At 38.9% G+C, this 11,227-nt stretch overlaps 1 protein-coding gene across 2 annotated transcripts; it reads right to left on the bottom strand.

Annotated features, from left to right (window-relative positions):
* Positions 1–8,753: 8,753 nt before the first annotated feature.
* Positions 8,754–10,510, bottom strand: LOC106333641 (auxin-responsive protein SAUR71). Of its 2 annotated transcripts, XM_013772063.1 has the most exons (4): positions 10,357–10,510; positions 10,145–10,210; positions 9,199–9,690; positions 8,754–8,928 (listed from the first exon to the last, which is right to left on the bottom strand). In XM_013772063.1, the coding sequence occupies exons 3-4, from the start codon at positions 9,647–9,649 to the stop codon at positions 8,900–8,902; spliced, it is 480 nt and encodes a 159-aa protein (XP_013627517.1). In that variant the 5' UTR covers positions 9,650–9,690; positions 10,145–10,210; positions 10,357–10,510; the 3' UTR covers positions 8,754–8,899. The 2 variants fall into 2 exon arrangements, with proteins under 2 accessions (XP_013627517.1, XP_013627516.1); XM_013772062.1 differs by lacking the exon at positions 10,145–10,210 and having other exon boundaries at positions 8,755–8,928.
* Between the last annotated feature and the right edge of the window lie 717 nt (positions 10,511–11,227).

Here is an 11,227-nt window from a genome sequence, read left to right as displayed (position 1 = left end):
ACTCAGAGTCTTAGGTTTGGAGAGAAGATACAAGAACTCCTTCATAGATTTGTGATTAGAACTCCAAGTTTTTCTATTCTTATCTATTTATGCAGTTTTCTTATTACTTTGTTATGAATTGCTTAGTTATGTCTGAGTAGTTTTCTTTGTTAGATTTAGGTTTCAGATATTCATGAGGGATTAGCCTAAAATATAGAATTGCTAAGTGTTAAGATATCCATCAATTAAATTGTTCTATAATGCATGTGTTCTAGAGTAGCTAACTAGGACCTTGCCTATAGATATTAGGGCGCAAGCGGAAGCATGGTCATTTGTCTGATTTAGTTTACATTGTGCTAGAATTGATAGAAACAAGCGACAACTGATTTAGTTTAGCCTAGTGAACAAGTCAAACCCATGCGTAAATCTTCCCAGAAGGTACATCGATCGACAACTCAGTAGTTGCATTGATAGACGGGCTGAAAAGTGTATCGATCGACAATCCATAATTGGTATCGATCGACACTTTCTCAAGACCAACAAGCGACAGTTGAGGTCTTACATCCGGCAATAGATAGTCTAAAAATACGGAAGTTGATCGACTATTCTTTAAGTTTGAGTTCTAGAATATCCAACATACACTTAGTCTCTATATCTCTATAATCCTGATTGTCTGAATAGAAACCCTAAGTCTAATGCATTTGATATCTGTTTCAAAATCGCAATCAATCAACCGAACAATTACTTTGCTCACACCAGTGCTATTTATATTTAAACTTGTTTGCCTAGCTTAACCACATAACTACTATATCTTTTGTGTGTCTTAGCTCTTTGTGAATTCGATCCATAAGTACTACAACTTCACCTCTTATGTGAGAGAGTACAAATCACTCTTTAGGGTAGTTTGAGTGATATCAATTCTCTCCTGGAATATTTAGAGAATGTATTGCAAATTTTCTTGGATCTGATGGATGAGCCATGATTAGAGGATCCATGTTGAGTTTTGTCAACTTTTATCAATCGGATGTTTGTGACTCCATATGGTGATCATCATCATGTGTGGGAATTGGAAATTTTGGATTAGGTTGTTACGTTTATGACTGGTAGTCATCAGCATAGATGGGAAGGCTTTATTCTTGAGGATATTAGTATGCCATATCATGTTCTTTACAAAGTATCCAGGAAAATTCGATTCTTGGAACAAATAATGTGTAACTTATGAACCAGTCTATGCAGTTTTTATATATATTCTTGTTAAGAAGAAGCCGATTAATTTTGTTCGTCTCGTGTACAATCAGATAGTAGCAACATCAAAGCACTCAAATGAACGACAGCCTGTCGCTTGCCCTAATCTTATTTATCAGGTTATAACTCATCAGTGTGAGATAACACCTCTAGTAGGAGATGAAAAGTTAACTGGTAGACCGATGTACTTGTGGTACATGCCAAGGCTCATGAATCATGTGTTGTTTCACTACAACAGGTGATGTATCACAACGTTGATCAAGCGATGCTACGACTTCTGCAGAGTTATATTCATGGGGAGAAGTTTTAAATGGAGAATATGATGATTACGAGGATAAAAATGTTTAGGATGTTCAAGAGTATCTCTTCTTAATGCTCTATTCAGATTTTGAAGTTTGTATTTGTCTGGCTAGTAACTCATTCTTCACAGATTATAGGTGGCTTGCATGCTAATGCTAAAATTTTTAAATTTCGTAATTCTTAGCTTTTGTTTTTTCTTCAACTATTAGCCTTTTTGTTTTTGAACCGATGTATCTTTTAAATTTTATTTGATGTGTATGGTGTATATTTATTTGTTGATATGAAATGTTTGTAGGTTAAGAATGAGTTGACATGCTCAGACAAAAATTAGAGATTGTAAGTTCAAGAAAATTGAGGCGCACAATGGAGACTACTTGTGATACAAAAATGAAGAAGTTTGATATTTCTGAGGTGCTACGTGGTACCGAAGAAAAAAAAATGTATCTTAGAAGAACTGGAAATATTCGAATATATATTGAAGCGCACACCTAATGTTGATTAGGTAAGCCGTTAAGAGATCAAAGGGCACGAGCTAAAGGATAAGAGTTTGAGGTTTTTGGTGACTGAGATATCTTGTGAGAGAAGTAATTGTTGTTGCAAAAAGTTAATTTGGGTAATTAGAAATTGGTCAGTCATGATTAACAATTTGTGCGTAGTAATTTAAATATGATTTTTTTTGTCAGCTGCCGATTTAAATAATATAAATATGATTAAACAAATCTAATCAGAGTATTCAAGTGATTTCTTTCTTTATTTATTGAAAAAAAAAGTCTTCTATCTTTGATTATTCATATTATCCACATTTTCGGTTTTTCATCTTGCAGGCTCAAGTCGTATCCCTTGCTCAAGAAGGGTGAAAGATGGCTATGAAGATATTTTTTTGCATATTTCAAAGAATAAATATATCTTTCATTCTTCGACTTCAGCTTTTGGTTTTGCTTCAGCTTTTGCTTTTAAGCTATTCCTGTTAAGAAAATTTTCCTTATATTGGCAAAAAAGTTGAATATTTTTCTCAAATGCATAGACCTTAGAACTAATTGATACGATGATAGTTTGGCAACAAAACATTCTATATAACTCTGAATCCTGACAGAGATAGAAGGGAAAAAACTGATTTGTTTAATGGAGTATAAGGCATTTTAACATAGGGCTTTTTGCAAAAGTGACTCAAAACTTGGAGTCAAACAGAAAACTAACCTTTTCTTTTGACTCCTTTTTTTTTGAGATTTTAACCCCACACCTGCACTTTATCTACGAAAATGCCATTAACATTTTTTTTTTTTTTTTCGTCCAGCTGGGAAGACTTTCCAGACGCCTTATTATAAGTCGTCTAATAAGTCGTCCAGATGGAAGACTTTCCAGACGACTTAATTAAGTCGTCCGATAAGTCGTCCAGCTGGGAAGACTTTCCAGACGCCTTATTATAAGTCGTCTAATAAGTCGTCCAGATGGAAGACTTTCCAGACGACTTAATTAAGTCGTCCGATAAGTCGTCCAGCTGGGAAGACTTTCCAGACGCCTTATTATAAGTCGTCTAATAAGTCGTCCAGATGGAAGACTTTCCAGACGACTTAATTAAGTCGTCCGATAAGTCGTCCAGCTGGGAAGACTTTCCAGACGCCTTATTATAAGTCGTCTAATAAGTCGTCCAGATGGAAGACTTTCCAGACGACTTAATTAAGTCGTCCGATAAGTCGTCCAGCTGGGAAGACTTTCCAGACGCCTTATTATAAGTCGTCTAATAAGTCGTCCAGATGGAAGACTTTCCAGACGACTTAATTAAGTCGTCCGATAAGTCGTCCAGCTGGGAAGACTTTCCAGACGCCTTATTATAAGTCGTCTAATAAGTCGTCCAGATGGAAGACTTTCCAGACGACTTAATTAAGTCGTCCGATAAGTCGTCCAGCTGGGAAGACTTTCCAGACGCCTTATTATAAGTCGTCTAATAAGTCGTCCAGATGGAAGACTTTCCAGACGACTTAATTAAGTCGTCCGATAAGTCGTCCAGCTGGGAAGACTTTCCAGACGCCTTATTATAAGTCGTCTAATAAGTCGTCCAGATGGAAGACTTTCCAGACGACTTAATTAAGTCGTCCGATAAGTCGTCCAGCTGGGAAGACTTTCCAGACGCCTTATTATAAGTCGTCTAATAAGTCGTCCAGATGGAAGACTTTCCAGACGACTTAATTAAGTCGTCCGATAAGTCGTCCAGCTGGGAAGACTTTCCAGACGCCTTATTATAAGTCGTCTAATAAGTCGTCCAGATGGAAGACTTTCCAGACGACTTAATTAAGTCGTCCGATAAGTCGTCCAGCTGGGAAGACTTTCCAGACGCCTTATTATAAGTCGTCTAATAAGTCGTCCAGATGGAAGACTTTCCAGACGACTTAATTAAGTCGTCCGATAAGTCGTCCAGCTGGGAAGACTTTCCAGACGCCTTATTATAAGTCGTCTAATAAGTCGTCCAGATGGAAGACTTTCCAGACGACTTAATTAAGTCGTCCGATAAGTCGTCCAGCTGGGAAGACTTTCCAGACGCCTTATTATAAGTCGTCTAATAAGTCGTCCAGATGGAAGACTTTCCAGACGACTTAATTAAGTCGTCCGATAAGTCGTCCAGCTGGGAAGACTTTCCAGACGCCTTATTATAAGTCGTCTAATAAGTCGTCCAGATGGAAGACTTTCCAGACGACTTAATTAAGTCGTCCGATAAGTCGTCCAGCTGGGAAGACTTTCCAGACGCCTTATTATAAGTCGTCTAATAAGTCGTCCAGATGGAAGACTTTCCAGACGACTTAATTAAGTCGTCCGATAAGTCGTCCAGCTGGGAAGACTTTCCAGACGCCTTATTATAAGTCGTCTAATAAGTCGTCCAGATGGAAGACTTTCCAGACGACTTAATTAAGTCGTCCGATAAGTCGTCCAGCTGGGAAGACTTTCCAGACGCCTTATTATAAGTCGTCTAATAAGTCGTCCAGATGGAAGACTTTCCAGACGACTTAATTAAGTCGTCCGATAAGTCGTCCAGCTGGGAAGACTTTCCAGACGCCTTATTATAAGTCGTCTAATAAGTCGTCCAGATGGAAGACTTTCCAGACGACTTAATTAAGTCGTCCGATAAGTCGTCCAGCTGGGAAGACTTTCCAGACGCCTTATTATAAGTCGTCTAATAAGTCGTCCAGATGGAAGACTTTCCAGACGACTTAATTAAGTCGTCCGATAAGTCGTCCAGCTGGGAAGACTTTCCAGACGCCTTATTATAAGTCGTCTAATAAGTCGTCCAGATGGAAGACTTTCCAGACGACTTAATTAAGTCGTCCGATAAGTCGTCCAGCTGGGAAGACTTTCCAGACGCCTTATTATAAGTCGTCTAATAAGTCGTCCAGATGGAAGACTTTCCAGACGACTTAATTAAGTCGTCCGATAAGTCGTCCAGCTGGGAAGACTTTCCAGACGCCTTATTATAAGTCGTCTAATAAGTCGTCCAGATGGAAGACTTTCCAGACGACTTAATTAAGTCGTCCGATAAGTCGTCCAGCTGGGAAGACTTTCCAGACGCCTTATTATAAGTCGTCTAATAAGTCGTCCAGATGGAAGACTTTCCAGACGACTTAATTAAGTCGTCCGATAAGTCGTCCAGCTGGGAAGACTTTCCAGACGCCTTATTATAAGTCGTCTAATAAGTCGTCCAGATGGAAGACTTTCCAGACGACTTAATTAAGTCGTCCGATAAGTCGTCCAGCTGGGAAGACTTTCCAGACGCCTTATTATAAGTCGTCTAATAAGTCGTCCAGATGGAAGACTTTCCAGACGACTTAATTAAGTCGTCCGATAAGTCGTCCAGCTGGGAAGACTTTCCAGACGCCTTATTATAAGTCGTCTAATAAGTCGTCCAGATGGAAGACTTTCCAGACGACTTAATTAAGTCGTCCGATAAGTCGTCCAGCTGGGAAGACTTTCCAGACGCCTTATTATAAGTCGTCTAATAAGTCGTCCAGATGGAAGACTTTCCAGACGACTTAATTAAGTCGTCCGATAAGTCGTCCAGCTGGGAAGACTTTCCAGACGCCTTATTATAAGTCGTCTAATAAGTCGTCCAGATGGAAGACTTTCCAGACGACTTAATTAAGTCGTCCGATAAGTCGTCCAGCTGGGAAGACTTTCCAGACGCCTTATTATAAGTCGTCTAATAAGTCGTCCAGATGGAAGACTTTCCAGACGACTTAATTAAGTCGTCCGATAAGTCGTCCAGCTGGGAAGACTTTCCAGACGCCTTATTATAAGTCGTCTAATAAGTCGTCCAGATGGAAGACTTTCCAGACGACTTAATTAAGTCGTCCGATAAGTCGTCCAGCTGGGAAGACTTTCCAGACGCCTTATTATAAGTCGTCTAATAAGTCGTCCAGATGGAAGACTTTCCAGACGACTTAATTAAGTCGTCCGATAAGTCGTCCAGCTGGGAAGACTTTCCAGACGCCTTATTATAAGTCGTCTAATAAGTCGTCCAGATGGAAGACTTTCCAGACGACTTAATTAAGTCGTCCGATAAGTCGTCCAGCTGGGAAGACTTTCCAGACGCCTTATTATAAGTCGTCTAATAAGTCGTCCAGATGGAAGACTTTCCAGACGACTTAATTAAGTCGTCCGATAAGTCGTCCAGCTGGGAAGACTTTCCAGACGCCTTATTATAAGTCGTCTAATAAGTCGTCCAGATGGAAGACTTTCCAGACGACTTATAATAAGTCGTCTGCGCAGTCTTTTGGATTGAAGTAAATACCTGACTCAAGATAGCAGCTTTCATTGATCTGCGGCCTCTGCTGCCCTCGTAAGCCAGTATCGGTGGAGACGGACTGTCTGCTCTGGGACCACCAATACTAGCACCCAATTCCGGCATAGCTGTGTACGTCTAGACCTGAAGAACTTGTATAAACCCATCCACGGTGTAACAGCCAGCAATTTCTTTGTTCCACAAAGAGTCCATCAGCACCTTAAACGCGACTCTCCCCCATGGATAATTCTCAAACCGTTCTAAATCCATCACTAGCCTTGCCAGAGTAGATCGTGTAGCGGTTGAAAACTTTCTCCCTTCAATGAATCCAGTGAAGATGGAGAGGTACGCGAGCCGCTTGCGATCTTCCCTGGACCAATCCCCGCATCTCTTCAGTGCTGCTATTATCTGATCAGTAGTTGGCCCAGCTTCCAGATGAACTCCCAGCATCCCCCAGAAAGAAACCATCTCTGGGGTAACGTCACATTTTGGTGTCTCAAGGTCCTCGATGTACTCGCAGTTTAGACCAGTGAGGTTTTCAAACTCTAACAGTGAAAACCTCAAAGGTTCTGGACCAACGAGAGACCACATCTCATACTTCTTCTTAATGTCCAGCTTGAAACTGAGCATGTAGTGAACCAGCCTTGAAGCCCAACCAAATCCCTGCTCCTTGAACTTGATGAAAACTCCCAAACTCGACTCCTTGAGCTCTTCAAATTCGTCATCAGTAAGAGCTTTCCTAAGAGCAGTATGCAACTTGCTGTTATCCGTATGATACGAAATGCTATTGTGGGCTTCTGGTTCTTCCCCTGATGTGTATAACCTACGGGGGAGTTCTGGAATATCCATCCTTTTTGTCTGCAAAATAATCAAAGACAACAATATAAGTCCAGACGACTTAGTAGACGACTTAAATTACTTACAAGTCTTCCAGTCGCAGAAGGAGTTGGAGTACTCGTCATTGCGGTTATAGATCTGAAAAAATAAACGTGAAACGGTGAGAATGAGTAAATTGATAGAGACAACGTTTTATGTTCATCTTTTCCTCGAGATTGATGACTTAGCGGCGTTAGGGTTTACAGAGAAACGGCGCTAAGGTTTACAGAGAAGAAGCGGCGGCGCTAGGGTTTAGAAGAAGCGGCGGCGCTAGTGTTTAGAACGTTGGTGACCACGGTGGCGAGGGCGACGGTTTGTTCGGATATAGTGGAAGCGGCGGCGCTAGGGTTTAGAGGAATCGGCGGCGCTAGGGTTTAGAGGAATCGGCGGCGCTAGGGTTTAGAGGAATCGGCGGCGCTAGGGTTTAGAGGAATCGGCGGCGCTAGGGTTTAGAGGAATCGGCGGCGCTAGGGTTTAGAGGAATCGGCGGCGCTAGGGTTTAGAGGAATCGGCGGCGCTAGGGTTTAGAGGAATCGGCGGCGCTAGGGTTTAGAGGAATCGGCGGCGCTAGGGTTTAGAGGAATCGGCGGCGCTAGGGTTTAGAGGAATCGGCGCGGCTAGGGTTAGAAGAAGCTGCGGCGACAACGGTGAGAATGAAGTGAGATAGATAGCCGATGTTGAGAACGATGGTTTGTTCGGAAATCGTGGGAATTCGAAATCGCCTTTGAGAGGGAGAACTGTTAGGGTTTCTGAATTTCGCGAAAAATGAAACAAAAAAATAAAAATCACCTTATATATTGGGTAAATAATCCGGTTAGCTTTAAAATTACATTGGTAAACTTTAAGGTTTGGTCCGGTTTAGACGACTTATTCTGGCTGATAATGTACAACAGACGACTTAATATTTAGTCGTCTGTTTTCAGACGACAAAATATTAAGTCGTCCTAGACCCTAAAATGAACCCCTAAACTAAAATGACTAGATTAACTAACTAACCACGTTATAAAATCAAATTATACTTAAATAGTGTTTACTATACACAGAAATGAACACGCATAAGTAATTTTAAAAATTTTCAAAAACGGTTTTAATTCTTTCCAAAATCTAACCCTAAGAACACATACAATACTACAACATATGTTGATGAAACATAAACTTAAGAATATCATGACTCACTACTTTCACTCATCTATGCTGAAAACAATTGAAATTTGTTATATCTTAATTTATACCTCCTAAGACATATGTTAATTACATAATTCCCATTTTTCACTTATCAAAATATTTTTTACAAAATTTTTAAATTATGTTTAAGACTAACTGTCCAGACGACTTTAAGTTAAGTCGTCTGGACGACTTATTTTCAAGTCGTCTAAACAGACGACTTGCGAGGGGTAGAAACGTAAAAAGAATTCCGTTTTTTTGTTTGGTCACAAGGGGATAGTTGTAATTTCAATAGCCTTTTAGGTTACTTTTGTCTTTGACCCAAGTTGGGGTATTGTTTTGGGTTTGACTCCAAGTTTTGAGTCACACTTGGCAATTCTCCCTTTAACATATCGTATCCTACTCTTCATTTTTGAGAAAAAACAATGGAGAGTAGAAGAAATAAATTATCAGGAAAATACAAAGACTGATTTGACAATTACCAGTCCGATATGAGAGTCATTAGCACTAATACAAGTTGAGTACTTATGAAGGATAAAAGGAAGAATTTTATATTATACTTGTTATTTACTCGTCCGTTTCCACTGTATCTCCAGCTGCAAAACAACCAACCAAATAATCCTGTAAGACCTTTTCTACTCTCTCCAAAATAATTTGAGATTGAATTCAAGATTCATTCTCGTTCTGGGACCAACATGTGTTTTTTTTGTTGCTGTAAAAGTTCTAGCTAAAAATTAATGTTAGGCGGAGGCTAAATTGATTTTTTTTGTTGTTGATATTTTGATTTTCAAAGAAAGAATCTACGTAGTAGTATAAGAAAGAAAGGTGTGGATATTTAAAAAAGAGGAAGAAGAAGAGCTTATTACCTGAGGTGTCATCTTTAGGATGATTCTCAATGCAGTTAAGTAAGTACTTGAAAGTCTCGACCTCGCAAGGTATGGTTAAGGCGCCGCTATGATCAAATCCGTATTCTTCCTCAGCTTTCTCAAGCAAGACCTTGAACAGAGAATGGCTTAGAAAGTTTGTAGGAATTATAAATCTCCGGAGCTCGGGTCCAACATAGACCGCCAAATACCCTTCAGGGACATCAGAAGGTGGCTCAGGACTTTGGCTAGTTTCCTCATCCGAATCACATGTCTTCATATCAAATAGCCTCTGGTTGATAACAGGAGAAATGATGGCTGTGTGCTTTCTTGCTCCTAACTCGGTATCATCTGACTTTGAACCTATTGTGACACTTTGCCATTTTTGCAGAATCTCCTTTAGCCTCACAATCTGCTTGATCCCGGTTAACTTTCCTGCGTTGTTTTCATCCATTTTTCTCCTTGTTAAGGATATGTAAGATCTTCCGAGGAAAGCTGCAATTTAGAATCCCGCAAACCATTTTAAAAAGGAAAAGGAAAAGGAAAAGCATATTTCGTTTTGCTTCATATTGCATTGATTAAGATCAACAGAGTCAATGTTTTCTAAATCAATCCGACTATAGGTTTGATAAAGCTGGAGTTTGTAAGGTAGTATAATTTTGGCACTTATAAGACACGGTGGTAAGATCAATCAAATAACCTAGTAAAGTGCTATTTGTTTATAGGACAGATATGCTATTTGCAAATATCTCTCTATATGTCCATAGAATTAACGCAAGTTTCCAAAACAATGTAGGATTGATTTTCGTGAATAAATGCGTAAGATGTATCATGTTTACATAAAAAAATTGTGCGTTATTCGGTCTGATCTCAATAAACATGAACTCTGGATCACAAAGGCCCAAGAAAATTAGTACAAAATTTATTTGATCCTACATAAATTTGTAACCTTAGATCAATCTCACAAAACATCAACCCTCCCTTATGTTTCCTTGTATATTTTTCTGTAGCCTTCCTACAATTGCAGCATTCAACCATATATAAGCATGGAAAAAAAAATCGAAATACATGAATCAAAATCGTTAACAAGACCAATCAAAATAAATCACCGGTAATTCTCAATAACTATCCATGCTAGTTACATAAGAATGTACAGATTACCAGAAGAGGAAATGGAAATGAAGCACTCTTAGACACGAAGAGGAAACGCCATACAAATGGATTTAGCAGCTCTGGAAGATTTTATTCTTTTTCGATGACTTTTTTTGTTTAGTTTTAAGATGATAGCAAGAGAGATTTCAAGCAACGGATCTACGAAATTTACAATTTCATTTCTAATTTTTTTCAAAAATCTTATTTTAGATTTTATAATTTCACTGATTTTCTTTGCAAAACAAAGATCTTTCTTGGCCTTTCCGTTACTTTCGCCATTATATGTTTTTTTTTCTATTTATATCATCATTAGTTCACTAACAATATCTCAAAAATTACAGGGCCTCTTTTAAAATAAAAAACTATTCTATTATTTGGGAATATATATTGTAATAAAACAACCAACAAAAACTAAAAAACAATGAAAAATACGAGACATCATACCTAAACCATATGTTGTACGATTCTTCTCCTTCAGAATATAGAAAATTTTGAAATCCGGAAATTTCGTTGAATCAATGCTACCTCACTTAACTCTGTGGAGAAACTCTTCAATATTTTTGGATCATGATCATCAATATAATATCCTTGCTATCTGCCCCAAAAATGCTAGCAATTTGTGTGTTGAAACATGATCTCCATAGACCAAATTAACACCTCCACTACAAGAAAACACATGCTTAACGACGAAATTTAACGAGGAAAAACAATCCTCGTAAATTTGCGTCGAGTTTATGAGGAATTTACGTGAAAAACTAAAGTCATCATTATTTCCTCGCAACGTAACGACAAAACTGTTTCGTCGTAAAGTGGATGTAACTTTACGAGTATTTTACGAGGAAAAACTATTTCCTCGTAAATACGACGTAAACTTTGCGTG

This window comes from Brassica oleracea, chromosome C3 (assembly GCF_000695525.1).
Source record: "Brassica oleracea var. oleracea cultivar TO1000 chromosome C3, BOL, whole genome shotgun sequence".
Taxonomy (NCBI): Eukaryota; Viridiplantae; Streptophyta; class Magnoliopsida; order Brassicales; family Brassicaceae; genus Brassica; species Brassica oleracea.
This window is presented reverse-complemented; position numbering and strand designations above follow the sequence as displayed.